This window comes from Alnus glutinosa, chromosome 5 (assembly GCF_958979055.1).
Source record: "Alnus glutinosa chromosome 5, dhAlnGlut1.1, whole genome shotgun sequence".
In the NCBI taxonomy this organism is placed as follows: Eukaryota; Viridiplantae; Streptophyta; class Magnoliopsida; order Fagales; family Betulaceae; genus Alnus; species Alnus glutinosa.
In genome coordinates this window covers 30,215,357-30,237,177 of record NC_084890.1, presented here as the reverse complement: position 1 = coordinate 30,237,177, position 21,821 = coordinate 30,215,357, and the positions used below count along the sequence as shown (strand labels likewise).

At 36.2% G+C, this 21,821-nt stretch overlaps 1 protein-coding gene across 5 annotated transcripts; it reads left to right on the top strand.

Annotated features, from left to right (window-relative positions):
* Nucleotides 1–2,971: 2,971 nt before the first annotated feature.
* Nucleotides 2,972–21,276, top strand: LOC133868784 (probable LRR receptor-like serine/threonine-protein kinase RFK1). Of its 5 annotated transcripts, none has more exons than XM_062305796.1 (25): nt 2,991–3,094; nt 3,218–3,258; nt 4,014–4,179; nt 4,554–4,625; nt 4,766–4,834; nt 4,913–4,984; nt 5,294–5,365; nt 5,470–5,541; nt 5,645–5,716; nt 5,849–5,920; nt 6,028–6,099; nt 6,181–6,252; nt 8,066–8,134; nt 8,429–8,494; nt 9,312–9,374; nt 9,469–9,516; nt 9,665–9,708; nt 16,472–16,860; nt 16,937–17,135; nt 18,284–18,430; nt 19,362–19,480; nt 19,569–19,779; nt 20,023–20,260; nt 20,387–20,537; nt 20,667–21,276. In XM_062305796.1, the coding sequence occupies exons 3-25, from the start codon at nt 4,043–4,045 to the stop codon at nt 21,048–21,050; spliced, it is 2,910 nt and encodes a 969-aa protein (XP_062161780.1). In that variant the 5' UTR covers nt 2,991–3,094; nt 3,218–3,258; nt 4,014–4,042; the 3' UTR covers nt 21,051–21,276. The 5 variants fall into 5 exon arrangements, with proteins under 5 accessions (XP_062161776.1, XP_062161777.1, XP_062161778.1 ...); XM_062305795.1 differs by having other exon boundaries at nt 3,014–3,094; nt 3,218–3,286; XM_062305792.1 differs by having other exon boundaries at nt 2,972–3,258.
* Nucleotides 21,277–21,821: the final 545 nt, after the last annotated feature.

Genomic DNA, 21,821 nt, shown 5'->3' with positions numbered 1-21,821 from the left:
ATATGAGCCAAATCTTTTATTTTATTTAAATGCTACTGTAATGGGCTAGTATATTGGGTTGGGCTTCTGGGTCACAAGACTCCAAATGGGCTACTGTATTTGGGCAATTGGGTCAACCCACTTAATCGGGTCAGGCCTTTGGGTCTATGTATAATGCTGGCCCAAACTAGGTCAGCCCACTTAAATGGCCCAAAACTGCATGGGTTTTAAAAAAAAAAAAAAAAAACCCTACCCGAAAAATATATCCAACCCAAAAACTTTAATGGGTCGAAACCCTACCCAGTCACCAACCAACCCGACCCGTAATGTTCCAGATGGGTTGAAAACCCTCAAAATGGAACCCTAGCCGCCACCCCTTTATGAAAATACCCATATCAAGATTACAACAACTCAAAATTAGGCAATATATCACAATACACCGAATAGTGATAAAACAAAAAATAGTTATATCAAATTTATGGGTTTTCATAAATAATACGTGAACAACAAATATTCACAAAATAATCGCTAATGCGTTTCTATCATGTCACAAAAGACGAAATATTGCTCAAACAATATTGACAAACAGAAGTGAACAATACCAAATAGAATATACTTGATTCAATATTGATAACCAATAAAAAATACTTGATTCAATATTGATAACGCATAGTAAAATTATACGCTAAGCAAAATAGCACAGAGGATGGCTCTGATACCACATGTTAGAAATAATCAACATATTATTTAATCTAACATGCGCAGCGGAAAACAAATAAACAGGATTCAGGCTTACCTCTAGCCATGTTTGCTCAAGCGTCTCCACGATCCATCTGAAGAACAAGAAAGATTATTTGAGGGATCTTCTAACCTATGCCTATTGCTTGATGGCTGTACTGATGGTGTACACAGGCACTCTATTTATAGGCTAGGTTAGGGACCCTCAAAATGGTAAATACCGTATTTGTTTCCTTCCATCAAGGAAACAATATCGTTAATTGATTTTAAAATCAATTAACCGATTCCATATTTACGGTAATCTAAATTAATAGAAATAACCATAATACCGATTCCATATTTACGGTAATCTAAATTAATGGAAATATCCATAATGCCGTATATGTTTATTGAAAAAATAATAAACATAGTAAATACCGTAAATGTGATATAAAGGCCACAACCAAAAAGGAATAATATATTACATTCCCCACATAAGGACCACCATGAAGGTGGAGGAGATCCACCGGAGAACCTTCACCTAAGTACCTCCACGAGGGTAGGGGAGAGCCACCGGAGAACCTCCACCACCACTTGCTAAAGAAATTTTCTTTTATTGCCACTCCATTTATTTTAATAGATATGTTGATATGATAAGAATGTATACATGACAATATTTTATAGGTCTTATATGGTTTTTTGTACACGTGGCAAGATGATTGATGGACAGAAGGATAATTTTGATCAAGGTGAAAAGTGAAAACCATATGGATCAAATTTACCACATTGGAAAACCGAGAGAGTATTTTTTTTGGTAAAATGTTAAACTACAAGGATCAAGTTTGTCTTTAACCAAAAAAAAAAAGAAAAGAAAAGAAAAATGGAAAAATTGCGAAATTAATCTTTGTGGCTTGATCATATAACATATCAATTCTTGTGGTTTAAAAATGAATTTTATAAATGCAAGTGGTATGCCTCTATAACAAAATGATGGCTTCCTACAAATTTTGGCCACATTTCCAATAGTCTCCAATAAAATTGCAAATTTCTCCTCCTTAGGCTCATGGAGCGGTCGATCAATCTGTTTAGAACGTAATGAGGTGGTTAATCACCTTTTAAGGGCTTTTTGCGGTGGTTTAAACATCTCAAGACTAGTTTTAGAGTGGCTAAACCACACATAACTATTGAGGATAGTTCAGACACTCCCAAAAGATGATTATATAGTGGTGGATTACCGTCAGAACTATGAGGTGGTACAATCACCCCTAGAACCAATTAATGAGGATTGTCAAACCACTCCAAAGCTTTGCGCTGGTTGTGAGAGTAGTTGGCTAATTATCATGGTTAGGTAGTTTGGCCACCCTTAGAATTGGCGGGAAGGGATTGCTAAACTACACCAAATAGCTATTTGAGTGGTTTGACAATTTCTAAAATTGGTCTTTAAAAGTGGCCAAACTGCCCCCAAAGGTCTTTGAGGGTAGTTTGGCCTCCCTTAGAACGGGCTAAAGGAGGTGGCCAGCCATCCTCACCCCAATTTTTTTTTCTTTTTTTTTTTTAATATTTTTCTTTTATTTAAAGTTAAGTTTGTAATTTCATGGGATTCTGTCAAGTTTTTTTTTGGGGGGATACTTCCCAAAAAACCAAGGTTTTGTCGGGAATTTTGTTATAGAGAACATAACACGAGTTGTTTATTTTGAAAATAAAAATTTATTTATTACATAATCAAAACTACAAGGACCAATTTGACAAAATTTTCATTAAAAAAAAAAAAAAAAGAATTTTATGACGAGGAAAAATAGTAAAGGTACGTGTTGTAGGAGCGCGTGGCATCCGTGTTTTTTTCTTTTTCCTTCTAGGCCATAAGGGAAAGGAAAAGGGACGGGGCAGCCGTGCTTACCCTGTTTAAAAACAATATTATCCTGTTTCAACAATCTTGTCCTGTTTTGTGACACAAAAGCGTCTTCTCGTGGAAGTGGATAATTAAATTCCCGACATACTGTTTAAGATTTCATAACCCAAATTAAATTTTCACATGGCCATCGCTAGATTTCAATGTTTAAGATTAATTTGGACTCAAAAGTCGAAAACCCTTTTACTAATACATACTGTTTTGTTTTTTTTTCTAAAAAAATCACTTCATAGCTGTAACAAGTGTGTTGAATACACGCTTATTCTCTGTGTCAATGGCAACATAATTTAATAATAATCCAATAATATCAATTTATAAATATTGACTGTGGACAGCCGCCATCTTATTCAATTATAGAGAAAGACAGAGGAAAGTTCAAACCCAGAGCATTCCAAAGTCCAAAGAATCCACAACATTAGTTACATCCATTTTCACATCTGGGTGGTGGTTAGAGTGTCAAATGTCAACTACACACATTGGTTGATTCTCGTAAGTACAGCTTTTGCAAAACCAAGATAGTTTGAGCCAACTTTGTAGTAGTTTTGTCAAATTCTTGACCATGCTGGCAAAGAATTGCTTCGTGTTCATGGTTTTTGCATTGAGTTACTTCAGGTTGCTGAGATTCGCAAAGGCAGTGGTACCCAAAGAAGAAGGTACGAGCTTGCTCTTCCGTTGTAGTTGGTAAGGATGGGGAAAAGCAATGAAAAGTTTGAATCTTGGGAAGTTAGTCAAACTGGGTGTCACCCATTAACTGTTTGGACTAGTTGGGCTTAGCTTATCATTTTTCATAGTAAGATATGAAAGTACTATGCATTGATCTTTTTCTTTTTTCCTTTGAATTATTTGGTGACCAAACAGAAAATTGGGGGTTTCCCCATTGAAATTTATGATTATGGTGCTTCACTAAGTGCATGATTCTCTGGTACTCTCTAATTAGATGGCCTAAGTTCTAATTAGTGTGATTCTCACATGCTTATTGGTCTAAATTCACATAATTCTATCAAAACTGATTGTTTTCTTGTTTCCTTTTTTTAATGCATTAATCGAATTGTCGAATGTCATATTAAGTTGTTAGTTTTCATATTTTCCTTCACAAATATGGACGTGAATTGGATAATTAAACCGATTTCTTCATGAAACTTTTTTTGCTTCAAGCTTCAAGGTCATGTGATTGAGAATGACAAAAATGTTCAAAAATTTCTTGGGTATTTAAATCTGAATTTAGGCAATAAAAATGATATTGTTCAAGCGCAGATAACTGTTTTCCTTGGTTCTTTGTAATATAAATTTGTGACTTAACGTAGCCAAAACTAGTTGCAATGAAGTTGGATTGCCATTTCTTTTTCATAAGCACAGTTGTACAACGCTGATTTGACATGTGATGTTTATTGATTGGGATGTTGTGTAGTTGATGCACTCCAACAAATAGCTAGTACCATGGGCTCAACATATTGGAAATTTGATGGTAATTCCTGCCAACTTGGAATGGTTGGGATGACACTAGAGCCACCAAGAAATTCTGAGAGCAGCATTAGTTGTGATTGCAACAACACCGTCTGTCATGTCGTAAAGATGTACAGTTCCCTCATCTTGTTACTAATTATTTTTATGTGAAATCTTCCATCTTATGCTTGATTTTACATCTCCGTATGATTGTGAAAAAATATAATTTTTTTATTAATTAATTTAAGTTAACTCATCTAAGCCTTCATCTACGAATCTATATATGTTTAGTGTTATTTTGTTTGTCAGGTTAGTGAAAATTTTTGTTGACTATACATTGTAATGAAGGCCACCAAACATTATTTTCAAAAGCTGCATTTTTAACATCCATGACATATATATATATATGTAATATACTGTAAAATGCTAACAGCATATCATGATTGATCTACTTCTCATGATAGTCGTTACCTATACTCACTATCTAATAACTCATTTATTATAGAGTGCTCAAGTTCTATAGTCTTCCTGGCATGCTTCCACCTCAACTGGTGAAGCTTCCTCACCTTCAAGAAATGTAAGATCTTTTTGAAATGCTTCAATTTCAAGTTTGATGGTAATATTTTACAGCACTAATGTCCAACACAATTCACTAGAATTTAATAAAGACTATTTTTTCAGCATTTCCAATTTACATTGGTTGTCCTCTCATTGTAGTGATTTTGCTTACAACTATCTCAATGGGACAATACCACTGGAATGGGCTTCAATGCGATTAACTTTTATGTGAGCTCTTTTATTTTATATTGATTAAGTTTTGATTTAGTTGTTTTTCTTTTAAATTAACCAGCAAGTAATGTGCAGCTCTGTTCTCGGGAATCGCTTATCAGGGGAGATTCCAAAGGAGTTGGGAAATATTACCAGTCTCACATACTTGTACGTTTTGAACTTTGGTTTGAAGTCTTCATGAGTGGGCTTGAGTTGTAAAATAAAAATAAAGTGGAAAGACTCTGGTTTTCTTGTTTAAGTGTACTGCTATGACCTCAAACATCTGAAACTTTCTGTGTTTTTTAGTTGTTATATGGTCGTTTTGCTACCCCTGCACTCCTTGTGATTTCTTGGATGGTTTAATCATGAGTTTCTATTATGCTCTTTTAGTAATCTCAATATTCCTTTTCTGTTTTTTTTTTTTTTTTTTTTTTTTTTTTTTTTTTTTTTGTGTGTGTGTGTGTTTTTCTCAAACAGAAGCCTTGAAGCAAACCAATTCTCTGGCATTGTTCCTCTTGAGCTTGGCAATTTGACCAATTTACAGACTTTGTAAGACATCTCATCTCTTCATTTTAGTAGGTTATAAATCTTTTTCTTGCTAACACATCTTTTAAGGATTTTGTTGGTTCATTGCTGCAATATTGTTATTGCAGGATTCTATCCTCCAATAATTTGACAGGAAACTTGCCGATGACTTTTGCCATGCTGGGAAGTCTCACAGATTTGTGAGAATTTATTCTATATGCTTCTGTTGACTTAATTCACCCCTCCTTTAAAGCATAAATTTAAACATTTTGCTGATGAACATCAATTTATTGCACAATGCAGTAGGATAAATGATAACAACTTTAGAGGAACAATACCTGATTTCATACAGAATTGGAAGCAACTAACAAGATTGTAAGATCGTTGTTTTTTTTTTTTCAAGAGATCTCAAGTTTTTTTTTTTTGAGTCTCCATAGCAGATAAGCCTTTATTTATTTATTGTATATTTTCTAACAGTTATTCTCATTCAAATTTGAATTCTTGTAGAGAAATGCATGCAAGTGGACTGGAGGGACCCATCCCACCAAATATATCTCTTCTGAGTAATTTACAAGAGTTGTGAGTAAAAAACCTTCTTACATTCATCCAGTTGCTTGATAGGATGAAACTTGGTTTTTTGGTATATTCAGTCAACAGTTTTGGCTCATGTGGCATCTTTGAAACAGGAGGATTAGTGATATAGATGGTCCAAATCAGGATTTGCCTATGTTGATAAACATGTCTGGCCTAATAAGATTGTATGTTTAGTGCTTACATTGTCAAATATATATTCGATTTTGATGATGCTTTATGTGATACAATTCAGTTATGTATTTTAGGGTTTTGAGAAACTGTAAGATTTTTGGGGAGATCCCTTCATACATCTGGACAATGAAGAATCTGGAAATGTTGTAAGTAAAGCATGTGGTATATTGGAGTATGCTGTTTACTAGCTTGAATTAGATAATCATATATATATATATATATATGTATGTGTGTGTGTGTGTGTGTGTGTGTGTGTGATGCCTTCAGAATGCCTTTGATTTGGATGGTATTTGAAGCTACAAAGAACATGTTTTTGTTGCAATGAACAACAAAGATGGGGGACAGTTAACTGAAAAGAAAAATCTAGCTTTTCTTCACTTAAGGGTAGATTACTTTGATGTTATTTTCACTTACAAAATGTTATCCTTGTTCATATGTAAAAGTGCTATTAACTCCACAAATATTTTGCGTCCATTCAATGATAAATCTTGGGCAGATGCATGAAAGTCAAGCAAGGTTTAATTTGCACTACTTGAAAAATTCTTAGGACTGCGAGAATTCTAAGGGCCTATTTGGTTGTGTTTTCAAAGAGTACTTTTAGGAAATTGTTTTCAAAGAACAAAAGAAAGCTGGCAACAAGATGTTTCCAACGGTGTTATTTTTCCTAAACTGAAAATAGAAAACAGTTCCAAGAAACCTTTTTTATGCTTTCTGAAAATAGACTATTTTCAAGAGTAATTTTCTGAAAACAGTTTTTCAATTCAAAACATGTTTTGTAGTGCCTTTTGCACTGTTTTATGTTTTGTGAGCTTTAAAAAAGAACCAAACAGGTCCAAAATGTTTATAAACGCATATGGATTCTAACAATTGGCATTTGCTTCAAGCTTGTAATGATTTCATGACCTAAACAATTAGACTGGCAAAAACATTGTAAAAGTTCATACAAGGAAGAAAAGCAATATATCAACATTAAAATTAGTGTGAAAGACCTCAAATAAAAGTCAAGGTGTAGAAAATAGTTTGAATGTGCTTAATGTGTTATATCTTTGGGTGTTGGCGCATAGCCCGGGTAGTATGTCGTTCGCTGATTTTTTACTTTCTTGTTTGTTTCTTTCTTTTGATTAGGGGCACTTTTGTATATTTCCTGTTTACTAGGGACTAGGGTTGTGCCCCTCTGCACTTTTTATTGAATTCTTACTTATAAAAAAAGAAAAGAAAATAGTTTGAATGATGATTTAGAAAAAGTTCTAAATCTATTACAAAGATCGATATAATAAGAAACAATTTGGCTTCACAAACTATGAATATTGCACTCTCCTTAAGAAACCAAATTACAGAAACTAAAGACATCATTGAGAACAAATTAATTTATAGACACACTTACACACATACTAATTATGATTACACAAAATATGGATGTGCACTTGTGTGCACACCTATAAGTTTTTGGTACACAAAATTGACCAACCAATAAAATTGAAACAACAAAGACCTATAAGATGCAGGAAGTTGAGACATGTCAATTTACAAGTTACCATATTTTTTTTTGATAAGTAATGGCCTTAAGGGGAGGGGGAAATGTGAGATTCGAACTAGTGACCTCCGCTTCATGAGACATGGTCCCCAGCCGATTGATGTATACCTTGGGACCAGTTAGCATAAATATGTTGCCCAAGTTCCTTGCTGCTATCATTTTTCAATTCTTTTCTTATAATTGTTGTCTGCTTTGCTCCTATCTGGATGGTAACAGATTACTTGAAAACATATCATATTGATAGAAGCAATGTTTGATTCATGAGCAAAATAGCTTCTAGTAATTCTTAGTGAATGATGCCTTATTAACTAAGGTTATCGTATCAAACTGTACAATTTTGAATGCCCTTTCTTCTTCAACATAACAGGTTCTAAATTGTTCCAAGGTTGGATATTGATTATCTTGTCTCTTTGTGATTGTTGTAGGGATGTCAGTTTCAACAATTTGGTTGGGGAGATTCCCACCAATACCAACTTAGAGCGCCTGAAGTTCCTGTAAGTATATCGAAATAGAGGCTGTAATTGATTGTATATTTTGACTTTTATCAGTAACATACTTTAATATCATTTCCAAGTCTGGAGGACTTGATTTATATAGACACAAACACCTGAACGCACAACTGCACACGTGCACCCCATTTTTTTAATAATCAAACTTGCTATCTGGTGCAGAACCATGTCATGTATCTCTTACCAATACAACCATAGATTTCTGACAAGATTTGTTCAATTGCTTTTGCATTCTAATATTTTTAATGCATACTAAACATTTGATGTTGCTTCTGTTAGCTTTTTAACTCGCAACTTGCTAAGCGGAAATGTACCAGATTCAATCTTGATGGAAGGAAGTAATATGTATGTTTCTTATCTGGGAAGCTTTCTGTTTAGTTTCATATTTTTGATATATTTGCAATCCACCTTTTCCTTCGCGCCCTTGTGTTGTATCCAAAATCGTTCTCCATCTTAAACATTAACTATGAAATACAGGGAGATAACAATTTGAGGGACATTGGCCCTAACCATATATAAGGCTGGAGTTTGCCATTCTCCTTTTGAATTAATGAAATATGCATCTTTTGCTTATCTTATTAAGCTCATAGATGCACTATTTCTATTTGGTAGTCTTCCTTTTTAACGTATGTTTTTGAATTAAAGATAGAATTTCCCCAAATTTTTTTCATATTTAATATAATTTGATTGTTTTGCCTGTTGAATTGAGAGCCACTACATGCACTAGACTACTATTTCCATAATACTTTCAGAAGCAAGAAACAAATTCAATATCCAGTTCAGCTGTCCTGTTATTGCCTATCTGCAGGACTGAACAACTTCCGTATCGAACCTCACAGCTAATAGTGTCAGGGCTTTTCAGCATATACTTGAATTTCCTAAGTTCTGATCTTTGCGAAATTCCCTTATTATCATTGTCTAAGTTGCTTATATTTTCTGGATATTAACAGATTGCTGTATTAGTGATAGATTTAGTTGTTTTCAAGAAAATGACATGCAATGATAAAACATGCTTTTCAGGTTCAAATGTTTTTGAAATTCTAAATGATGTTACTTTTAAATTCATATCAGCCTTTGTTTTTTTTTTTTTTTTGTTAAGTTTCTTTTTCATTTTCTAATTAAAGAAAATTGACATTTTCTTTTTCCCAATGCATGGATGCAGTGATCTTTCATACAATAACTTTACATGGCAAGGTCCTGAGCAACCGGCTTGTCAAGAAAACCTGTCAGTCTACTTGTATACTAATTGTTTATGTATGCTTTCCAGATTGATATGCCTTTAAAATTTATGTTTCTTGCACCTTCTATTGTTCAATTAGGAATTTAAACCTCAACTTGTTTCGAAGCTCTTTAAACGAGGATAACTTGTAAGATACCCTTTCTTTTCATTTATTTTTTAGCTGGCTTCTTTGGTCCTGTTATAAGTTTTCAAGCTACTACAAAATGAGAACAAAGTTTAATATGAATGGTGTCCATTTTCTACTAACATTTTCTTTTGTTACTCATTCTCTTCAGAAGGCAACGTCCTCATTGCTTGAAGAATTTCAATTGTCCACGATGTAAGGATACATTTCTGGAGTTCCAACATTATTGACTGCTATGAAATTGTTTTGGAGTTTCTCCAAATTTATTTTGGAAATTCTTCTTGCCTTTCATGTGAAAATTTGACAATTTGCCTTCATTTATGGATATATACATATGAAAAATTTTAGTTAGTTGGCAGGGATAGTGTTTTGAGCATTAGGTGTTTGTGGGTTGCAATAGTAGCTCGCGTAGGGGCGTCAGCCGATGGGTCCCGCGACTGTGTGTCTATTTTCCGTCGAAAATGTGAACATCCTCTGGGTCAGCCGCTTGGGTTCTGGGTGTTTTTTGAGAAGGAGATAAGTTTTATCGTAGAGTCGAAGACCTTTGTCTTCTCTGTTCTGGATGGGGCGTCGACGTTGAGGGTGGGGGAGAAGAGAAAAAGCTACTCCGGCAAAATTTTCATTAGTTCTTTGTATTCTGAGTGGTTGGCTTCGACGTTGGAGAATCTTGTGGGTTATCCGAAAGATCAAGTCTTCATCAAATCTTTCAGGGAAGGATCGAGAGTCTTGATTGCTTGAAGAGGGTGTAACCAAGCCGGCCGTTTCTTAGAGGCAGCATCATTCGGGATGGGTGGTCGGAAAGGGTTTATTCTGATCCCTGAGGGACGTGGAGGGTGTAGTTGGATAAAATTCTCCGACGAGCTGAGAAAGTCTGTTGTTTCCTTCTCTGCTTCAGTGGGCTAGGGGTCTGGGTCCATGCATAAGTTGGTGGAGAATAAGGGGAAGGAAGTAGAGGCATGGCCGGGTTTGTTTCCTTTCACAAAGGGGCCCTCCTTTGTGGAGGTGTTGAAGGCAGGCTCGGCTGCTGTCGTGAAGAAGGTGCCTATTGTGGGGGATCATTTTTCCGGGAGAAAGGTTACGCCAGTGGAATAGTGTGATCTTGACCTTCTATCGGCAGTGAGGGTGTTAGACGTAGATCTGAGGTCAGCGTTGGATTGTTCTACCTTAGAGTCTTCTTCGTTTGATCTGTTAGGTAAGGACCAGCCTCTCTGTCTGCTGGGTAAGACTTATCTTTCACATGCGAGTTTGAAATTTGAAATTTCAAAGTTGTGCACGTGGAGTAAACGGGTCATATGGTTCAACAAGGTTTTGGGTCGGGCTGCTAAGAAACTTTTGGGCCGGCTTTCAAGGTGCGGACTGAGACAAAAGGGCTTGCGTTTGGGTCGTCTCATGCCAAAACCCAGTTCCTCCCAGTCGTCGAGTTTCAAGCCGGAGACGGCGCTAGTGGCCTCTTTTGGGCTGTGCGAAGATATTCTGCCAGAGTTGATGATGGAGTTTCCCTATGGGGATCCTTTGTGCGAAGACAGACCTAGGGGTGGGTCGTCTCTGGTTAAGTCGGCTCCTCTGTTCGTCTTCCCACCTCTGCCGACTGCGGAGATGCCGTCTCCGGCGACCTTGGCTGCTCCTCCGGCGTTGACTGGGCTTTTGTGTGGTGCAAAGCTCTCCGTCTCAACTATTCCTTCTCCCTCAAGGGCCTCTGAGTTGGGGAAGAAGATTCGTTCTTCCCCCTCCACCTTGCTGCAAAGTCGCCCTTTTCAGCAGTATTATAGGAGGGCTAGGGAGCTCAAGGTAGGGCATTCTGTGGTTTGGAATGATGGGTTTTTTTTAGACTCTTTGGAAGCCTCGAAGCTATCTGCTGGACCTGCTCTTTTTAAGGATACAGGTGGAGAGTTTCATGCAAAAAAGAAGACAGAGACTCCAGCAAAACAGGGTCTATTTAGGAAGGGATTTCTCAATCTTCCCCCGATTGCTTTTATCCCTCCCGTTTTGCCACGAGAGGTCAAGGGCGTCGGGGTAGCAGGTCCTTCCTATCCTCCGAGTGGCTGCATCATTCCTTGTTCCATTGAGGGAAATGGTTTCTCCCAATCTCTGAATTGGCTTGTCGATTTCGATCATAACGGGGAGATCGTAGTTTGGGAGGAGGAAGATGATTATTGGGAGGGATTGCCCTTGGATTGGGCATTGGAATGGGCTTTTGGGGAGGAGGCCTTGGCAATTAGGGATGCCATGGAAAAAGATTTTTAGCGGGAAAAGATGATTGCGCGCCAAAAGTATAAAGGAAAAAGGGAGCTACTTAATTTGCATAGTTCTATCAATTATGATGTTGTGAAAGATCATTCTAGGAGTAGAAAAGGCAAGGCACACATGATGTAGGTTTGTGTGCTTTGGTGGGTGGTGGGTTGTTTAGTTTCTTACTTGGGTTCTATTGTAGTTTGTTTTGGGGTTTGTCTTCGGTTTCGGGGGTTTGGGTTTTGTTGTTTCTGTTGGGTTTTTGCGGGTTAGCTTTGGTTGTTCTTGTGTATACTTCCTGTGTACATAGGGGCGCCTTACGCTTTCATTAATAAAGTCTTCTTACTTATCAAAAAAAAAAATTAGTTATATTAAATTGCTTAAGGAAGTCTTGGCTGACTCTGGAAAAGATAGTTATGATTGCAAAGCGAAAGTGTTTTCCACATATGATTAATGTAATGACCTAAAGAAAAGCGCTAGTCACATCTGCGCTATCACCCCAAAAGAACTAGTTAATTTGAAGTTTTCTTAGAATTCCTTATAAAAACAAGTTTCACATAACAACTAGGCAATGTGAGACAACTAGGCAATGTGAGACTTAGCATTCATGACTATCTTTATAAACCATACACTATATGTGGGCTACTTCATCTTCCTAATATGAGACCGGGATATTACAAACTCCCCCTCTTAAACTCCTGACGTCATTGTCAGAGCCACGTCATGTAGGGCTCCAGTACCACATGGTTTGGCGTTACTAGGTGGCTTTGACACCATTTGTAACGACTTAAGGAAAAATACTAGCCACATTTGCGCTATCACCTTGAAAAGACTAGTCAATTTAGAGCTTTTCAAGAATCCCTTATACTATATGTGGGCTACTTCATCTTCCTAATATGAGACCGGGATATTACAAACTCCCCCTCTTAAACTCCTGACGTCATTGTCAGAGCCACGTCATGTAGGGCTCCAGTACCACATGGTTTGGCGTTACTAGGTGGCTTTGACACCATTTGTAACGACCTAAGGAAAAATACTAGCCACATTTGCGCTATCACCCTAAAACGACTAGTCAATTTAGAGCTTTTCAAGAATCCCTTATAAAGCTCAGTTGCATCTAGTAACTAGGCAATGTGAGACGTAACACTCATGACTATTTTTATAAACCACTCTCTATGCGGGCTACTCATCTTCTCAATATGGGACCAAGGTGTTACAATAAGGCCTTCATTTAAAGAAAAAGAAAAAGAGGAGTGATGATTGAGTTTGAACTTTTGCTTCTTCAGTTCAGAATTCCAAAAAGAGAATATTATAAGCTTTGAAAGCCTTCGTTACCTTAAACTCCACAAGATCTGCTAGAGTGGTAGATTTCCTAATTGGAGGGTTGGGTAGTGTTTGCATTAGTTGGTGGTGGAAAAATTCAGCATATGGAGGAGGCTGGTAAGTTCTGAAATGGGGAGAAGTTGGACCACTCTTACTTTTTGGAGCTCACATTTTGGTGGTTGCGGAAATACAATAGGAATGGATAGGATGTTTTTGCATGGCATAATTGTGTTAAATTGGAGCATGAAAAGATTTTACAGGATGGTTTTTTTAAGAAACCCAATTTTCCTATTTATTCCATGATTACACATTTATGTCTTGAATCCCACGATGGACAAGGATGATTAATTGTTATCCTTTTTTTTGGATATGTAAAGTATATTTCAGAAAGCGCAGAGGGCGCAACCTATAATACACAGGATGTATATATGATACCTAATTCAAAGAGAAAAGAGAGCACCTATCTAGAAAATCAGAATAAGAACACTCATACATAGACTATAGTTTCACTCTCCACATAAACAAAGTTTATATCACCAACTTTTTCAAGTTAATCAAACCAAACTCACAATCTTCAAAACTGCGTGCATTCCATTCCCTCCATACACACCACATCACACACGATAGAGCATTCGCCAATTCGGAATCAATGTCCGGTTGCCCTTTTGTCCCCTCCAACTCCCCAATATATCTTTCACCGATCGCGGCATTACCCACACCACACCAAACAATTGCAGGATCATACTCCACGACTTTGTAGCAACCATACAATGCAAGAACAAATGATCAATGGACTCTTTAGAAGTCTTACACATATAGTATCACTCCATCACAATAATGTTCTTCTTTCGTAGATTGTCCAAAGTTAGAATTTTTCCTAAAGTCGCCGTCTACACAAAGAAAGCCACTCTTGGGGGACCCTTAACTTTCCAAATACTTTTCCACAGAAACGAAGATTGTATAGGACTAGATAAAACCTTATAGTAAGACTTCACAGCAAAGGATTTTCTTCGTCCTGGAATCCAACATATTTTATCCTCTCCTTCACACCTAACTTTAAGAGAATACAACATCTCAAAAAATCTACTAACCTCTTCCACCTCCCAATCATGTACAGGTTGAATAAACAAAACATTTCATAGAATTGAGCCATTTTGTCTCTGCATATTCTCCTCCACCCATGCATCCTTGCTACATGCAATAAGAAACAGTTCTGGAAAAAGAGTCTTACAAAGTTAACTCCCTACACCACACATCGTGCCAAAACAAGACTTTCGAACCATCCTCGACCTCATATCTCACATGGCCTGCAAAAGCATCCCATCCACTCCTAATACATTTCCATACTCCTACTCCAAACGAACCCCCAACCTCCTTAGAGCACCAATAATTGTTATCCTTTATGAGTGCGAGGTACACAATAGATAAAGAACTAGTTGAGATACTGTCTCTACAATCTGATAAAGAAACAAGTCATGATCAGGTTTGACAAGGCTTTATTGGAAAGGAATCGATTTGACAAAGTCTAACAAAGAAGTTTTTGCTCCAAATTGTGAGGGTCGACTATGTGATGTCTCAGAAGTGTAATAATGATTTGAAATTCTTCTATGGTTCTCTTGATAAAATCGGCAATATTAAAATGTTTTCTTTTGTTTCTCTACTATCATGCACCATTCCTGAGACACTACCTTTAACAAGGACATGGTAGCCACATGGGATTAAGGACGGGATTGGTGACATGTTTTATTAATGACCAACCTTGAGGACGGTTGTTTTGAAGGACTGGAGAATGTTAAGAAATTTAATATTTTCTATTTATTCCGTGATTACACTTCATTAATGTTCTTATTTTATTTCTGTTATAGCCGTTATTTCCTTGATTTCCTTTTGTGTTGTCAAATCTGCATTTATAAATAAGTGTAAGTCTTCTCCATTTAAGATTGTAGATGCCATATGGCCAATTCATAGAAAAGAAATACAACTTTGCCTAAGGCATTTGGAGGTTGATCTCCTTGACGTGATCATTTGGAGGCTTGATCCCTTCGAAGTGATTGATTTATCCCTTTTATTTTCTGATTTTCAATGAAAGAAATCCTCGGGTTCCTGTCAGGTTTGTGTGGGAATTCCTTCAAGTTTTCCTGCTCCCTGATTTATTTCCATTGTTCACAAGAAGAGTGCAACAATGACTAATTATCTGGGCTAGATGGAAGATATTGCATTGGAATCTGAGTTGTCCATTCTTGCTAAGAGCAGATTCAGAATCAGTTGAGGGTCCAGTTCATATGTTTCACAATGTTTGACTACAGTTTTGGTGAAGATGTTCTGTTGGAAGCTGAGGGTCATGAGTCTAAGGTTATGTCTGACTTTAAGGTATTATTTGTTTCAGGAATGCAATTCTTATTCACATGGGTATGGTGGATAATTTGGTAAAAGGAGGAGACTATTTAATATACTATTCTTATGTGGGAAGTGGTCTTTTATGAGTTTACTGGGTAATGCCTGCATTAGTGATAAAGATATTGGCAGCTTATATATAAGAATTTAAAATTGCAATGAGTCTAATGGCATGGTGAGCAGTTCCTCTTTGTTTGATATGGAGAATTTGGAATGAGGAGTAATAGGGTGTTCAAGGCAGTGGACTCTCAATCTATCTTGCTTTGCTGATTATGGCTCTTTTCCTAGATCTCTTTGAAAGATTGCAATGTCGTTTCATTTTTGTAAATTGATCCTTTTCACTCTTTTCATTTCTGGTGCCTCTATTGTATAGCACCCATGCTATAGGGTTGCACCCTTATAGCCTGCATTTCTCTTAATCAGTTTTGTATTATCTTGCAAAATATAAATTTGTAAAGGTCGACAATGTCACCAGAATATTGTGGTTTATTTTCTAAAGGGTTAAAGTTGGAGAGAGGAGAGAAAACCTTTAAATTAATGTGGATGATAGTTGTTATGGTAGCTTGCGTTAAAGAAGTTTCCAATTGCTATGATCACTTAAGAATATAACAGAAGACAATGATTGTGTAAAAATATATGTTGATATCTGCTTCTCTTGTATACCTCTCAGCGCTAGGGCTGCACCCTTTCTAGCTTGCATTTCTCCTAATCAGATTTGTGTTTACCTAAGAATATTGTGATTTATTTTTGAAAAGTTTGTTCTTGGGAAGGAGAGAAAAGATTGAATTAAAAGTGAATGATGGTTGTTATGCTAGCTTGCTTTAACGTACTTTTGAAAAGAGTTTAACAAAAGACTGTAAATGTGTATAGGTATATATTGATATCTCATTACACCAAATTTAAATAAAAAAAAAAATTGAGCTGTATAAAATGATGAGCTCTGTACGTTGCTTTGTGGTTACCATATATCTTGCTCTCACATAGATTCTCTTTCTATATTGTTTCCTGGCAGATTCAAATTGTTTGCATGTTAATTCTGGTGGAAATGACGTAGCCTTCAAGGAAGATAAAGCAACTGTTATATATGAAGGAGATGCGGAAGCTGTAGGTGGCACTGCAAAATTCTTTATCCATGACAATAGTTACTGGGGATTTAGCAGCACTGGAGACTTCATGGATGATAACGATTACCAAAATACACGTTACACTGTATCTCTCTCATCATCAAATGTCACTGAATTGTATGGGACAGCACGAGTATCTCCTATATCGCTTACTTATTTCCATTATTGCTTGGAGAATGGAAACTACACTTTAAATCTCCACTTTGCAGACATACAGTTTACAAATGACGAAACATATAGCAGTCTTGGGAAGCGTGTTTTTGATATCTATGTTCAGGTAATGAGCCACAGTGATGGTAAATATGTATCTTTGAGGTTGCAGATTAAAGTTTAATAAAACCTCTTTGCCACAGGAAAGACTAGTGTGGAAGGACTTCAATATTGAAGATTACACCGGTATTACTCAAAAGCCAGAAGTTAAGCGTGTATCCAATGTCAATGTGTCAAAAAATGTCTTAGAGATCCGATTCTATTGGGCTGGTAAGGGGACAACGAGAATCCCTCATGGTGGAGTTTATGGTCCCCTTATATCAGCTGTTTCTGTGGTTTCTGGTGAGTTATGTGTGAATATTTTCTTTGTCATATTACTATCCCTTGAGATACTATATGTTCTTGCACATGCTAATTTACAAGTAGTAGGGACATATACCCTCTTTATGGGTTTCCTTCTAAGGCCACCACTACTTGATGAGTGTTCAAATCAAGACATGATTTTCAGCAAGAGAATAATTATTGGAATCCTTTTGTGGAAAGACTCTTTGTGAGGACCCAAAGATGTAATAGTCACATTTGCATAATACCATAAGGACTAGTCACTTTAAGGTCTCTTATATCATCATTTATATAGTTGAGTTCTTCTGAGTACACACTCAATTTGAAATTTAGCACTTAGTACAACACCTCTACAATCCATATAATCCAGCGTATCAGTGTTTTATAGATGCTGTTGGCTCCACATGGAATCATTAGTTTGCTCTTTGTGGAGTAAAGAAATTATTCTATTTGTTTCATTGGACAAGGAAGATGTCATAGAGATTGAGATGCATGATATGAAATTTCTTCCAGTTTTCCTTTTTCTTATAAATGCACAATCCAGAACAATATAGAAAAGCATAAAGAGAAATTTCAACTTTTTTTTTGAAGTCGAATCGTATGAATTCAATTCTATGATCTTTATTTTTTATTTTTTAAATCATAAATAAAGCTTATAAGAAATGCACTCTCTTGATTTAGTTTTTGTCTGTCACATTATCCTTGCTATATAATTATTTCGGATCATCAAATATTTTAAAGCTTAAATACTTGATACTTTTGGAACTGAATATTTTGGCTTCCTTATTGCTCATAAAAGATTGGATTCACTGTCAAAGGATAAAATTAAATTGCAATTTAGTAATTGTTGTGATTAGGACAGTGCAGCATTCTGATCCCTTTTTTTCTTTTTCTTTTTTCTTCTTCTAATAATTCATGTAAAGTCCTAGCTTTCAATTGTGGGAATTATCCCCCCCCCCCCTCCCCCCAACTCCCCCCTCTCCCTTCGCGCCTAATTCTATTTTCTGAGTAATTAACAGGCAATATTCGTTGTTACATTCCATGTTTATGTCTACTTTATTCAGTCAATATATATCTTGCCAAGCTCTCTTGTCTTGTTCACTATAAGTCCTTAGAAAACATAATTGATTTATTTTGTTTTTGGGCAGATTTTAAGCTTTGTCCAAATGGTGGAACCAAGCAAACTGTTCATATCATTGTTGGAGTTGCAATTGGAGCAGTATGCTTACTACTCTTTTTAGTGGGAATCCTTTGGTGGAAAGGCTGTTTGTGGAGGAAAAGAGGGAGAAAAACAGGTACAGGCTCTATCAATTGCTTGATTCTCAAATTACTTATTTTAAAAAAAAAATGGCTGATTCTGAAATTGATTTAATTGCCTCTATGTAGTCAATTTTAATGAGTAAATGATGCACATAGAGTAGGTTTTCTTGACTTTTGAACTTCTTTAATTGTGGTTCACTGATCTTCAGTTGCTAGAGAAATGTATGCAGGTGTGCATAATTAAATTCAGATACCTAATATATTGTCAGGTGTAGTCTTATTAGCAATATCTAGGCTTTAATTAATTCCTTGTAGATGTGTTTTGATATGTCATGGGATATTTATTGCAATAATATATGTTAAGTAGGGTTTTCAAATATTAATTATGCAGTGTTAGTTTACTCTAATGGGAGGGCATATAAGTTAAGTAGAACTATTTATTTTCTTGAAGGAGATTTTGTTGAGCTAAATCACGAGGGAATATTTCTCTTTTACTTCTCAAGCATCACAATCTTATGTTTTGAGAAGCGGTTGAATTGTTGCTTCTTAATGATGAGCTCTGGTGTACAAAGATGTACGATTTTAGTATGTGATAGAAATTAATTATGATAATGATATTTAGAAGAACAAGAAAGTTGATAGTCATATTCACTGCGGTCATTGCGCATAAAATTTTCATATGAGCATATCATCCTTTTTATTTTTTTTATTTTTTTTTAGTGTATGTCAAGCTAGTACTTGCAAAGAAAACTAAATTCCTTGGCTTACTGGTTCACATGTGCCTCCTTGGACAGATGATAATGATATTTAGAAGAACAAGAAAGTTGATAGTCATACTCACTACGGTCCTTGCGCATAAAATTTTCATATGAGCATATCATCTTTCTTTAAGTGTATATCAAGCTAGTATTTACAAAGAAAACTAAATTCCTTGGCTTACTGGGTCGCATGTGCCTCCTTGGACAGATGTTCAAGGGCTAGATTTGCAGACAGGTAATTTTACCTTACAACAAATAAAAGCTGCCACCAATGACTTTGATTCTGCCAACAAGGTTGGAGAAGGTGGGTTTGGTCCGGTGTTCAAGGTACTGCAACAAACTCTTGACTTGACTTATCCCATTCGAGTATGGATTTTTGTTCTCATCTGAATAAATGTTGGGTGCAACCGTGCAGGGTCAATTACCTGATGGTACTGTCATAGCAGTTAAGCAGCTCTCATCTAAATCGAAGCAAGGAAATCGTGAATTTTTAAATGAGATAGGCGTGATTTCTTGTTTGAAACACCCAAATCTTGTGAAGCTTCATGGATGTTGTATTGAAGGGGAACAATTATTATTGGTGTATGAGTATATGGAAAATAATAGCCTTGCTCGTGCTCTATTTGGTGAGTATTATGCCATTTTGTTTAGCCGTGGATGCTACTAAAAATAATAAGATATGTACTATTCTTTTCTTGATTTTCTGGTTTGATAGTTCTATGGAGTTTTATTTTAGTTTTTTAGTTTCTCCTTGTATGTTTCCTTGGGTTGTGTCTCATGTTTTGTGCCCTCATAATTATTTCATTACTTTTCTGAAAAAATATAAAGTAAAGATTTGAGTTGGTAGCAGTGTTTTCTTGTTTTTGTAGGTCCAGAAAACAGCCAGCTTAAATTGGATTGGCCTACGAGGCTTAAGATCTGTATTGGGATAGCAAGAGGTCTAGCTTTTCTCCATGAAGAATCAGTACTCAAGATTGTTCACAGAGACATTAAAGCATCTAATGTGTTGTTGGATGGAGACATGAACCCCAAAATATCTGACTTTGGATTGGCTAAGCTTGATGAAGAGGAGAAAACTCACATTAGTACCCGAGTCGCTGGAACAATGTTTGTTTACTTATATAAAATTCATAGTTATTTATTTTATAGTTGTCATAGTTAGATACATGATATTTGCAAAAAAAATTAAACTTTTGGTATTGAATTACAAGACGTTTATATTTTGGTTTGCAGAGGATATATGGCACCGGAATATGCATTATGGGGTTATCTGACCTACAAAGCAGATGTTTACAGTTTTGGAGTTGTGGCCTTAGAAATTCTGGGTGGAAAGAACAATAATAACTATATGCCGAGTGACAAATGTGTTTGTCTTTTGGATCGGGTACTTTATAACTCCTCTTCCGGTTTGATCCGTTACACATCCATTGTTAATGCTTATGCATACTTGTTACTTTGATCATAAGCTAAGAGGAACATTTGCATGATAGTAATTAAATAGTTTTTGTCGCAGGCTTGTCATTTGCAACAAACTGGAAACTTGATGAAGCTGATTGATGAGAGGTTGGGGTCTGAGGTCAACCAAAAGGAAGCAGAAATTATGGTTAAAGTAGCTCTGTTGTGCACAAATGCTTCCTCATCACTTAGGCCTACCATGTCCGAGGTTGTAGGCATGCTCGAAGGGCGAATGACTGTTCCAGAAGTGATCCCAGAACCAAGCACCTACAGGGAAGATTTGAGGTTTAAGGCCATGAGAGACCTCCATCAACAAAGGCAAGAGCACAGTTCGAGTGGAAGTCAGATCCAAAACTCAACTGCAGTCCATACATTTTACTCTCCCTCCTCTACATCTGGACACGACTTTGGTGAAATCAAACCAGAATCAAGATCTTTTTGAGTGGGGGTGAGCATTCCTCCCAGTAGGTATTCTTTTAAGTGATAGATCCTTATCTCCATCAAGGAGACGAAACTGAAGTTTCAGTTGTTTATGTGAATATTATTAGCCTGGGTGTCCACAAGCAAGTAGAGATTTTACTAGGGATGCCTTGATATGATGTCAATATTTTTGTAAAAAACATTTCTATAGTTAGAGCAGGAATATATGGAGTACAGAAAGGTGAGAATATGATTGAATTGGATTGCTTGAATTTTCATTCATCGATGGTTTCAATTTATAAAAGTATTTGCCATATTACAAAAGGGAAGAAAATACATAGAAATACAGAATTGAGTTGTGTCTTGTATAAAATGTTGCTTGTAGAGTTGTGTCTCCGTAGATGGTTCATTACGCCCCCGTGAGTGAGACATAGGGGACACAACGTTGAGTTTGGTGCGCATGAGGGAGCAGTATGGTGTTACGGGCCTTTGTAACAAATGATGAAAAATAAACAAAAACGATAAATTTTGGTAGGATAATTCGAATAATCTTGAGCCTCCTAATTTTTGGGTAATTCGAGGAACCTTAAACCTTCCAAAACAACTGTTAGAGTTGAATATTAAACTTCTCATATTTTTATTGATCAATTCTCACATTTAAATAGAAGATTACATGGTAAGAACGAAAACAACGTAAACAATAAATATAATTCTAAAGGGAGACAAATTCCTTATTTTCCTATTGGAGTTACTGCTTTATGAGCAAGTTTCCTTTATTTGGATAATAAATCCA

Bases quoted from the DNA above. Each gene is read 5' to 3' on its own strand.
- LOC133868784 (XM_062305792.1), top strand. From the start codon at position 3,165: ATGCTGGCAAAGAATTGCTTCGTGTTCATGGTTTTTGCATTGAGTTAC. The intron at 8,135-8,428 runs GTAAGTATATCG...TGCTTCTGTTAG, and splicing joins TTAGAGCGCCTGAAGTTCCT to CTTTTTAACTCGCAACTTGC. The intron at 19,481-19,568 runs GTACTGCAACAA...GCAACCGTGCAG, and splicing joins GGTTTGGTCCGGTGTTCAAG to GGTCAATTACCTGATGGTAC.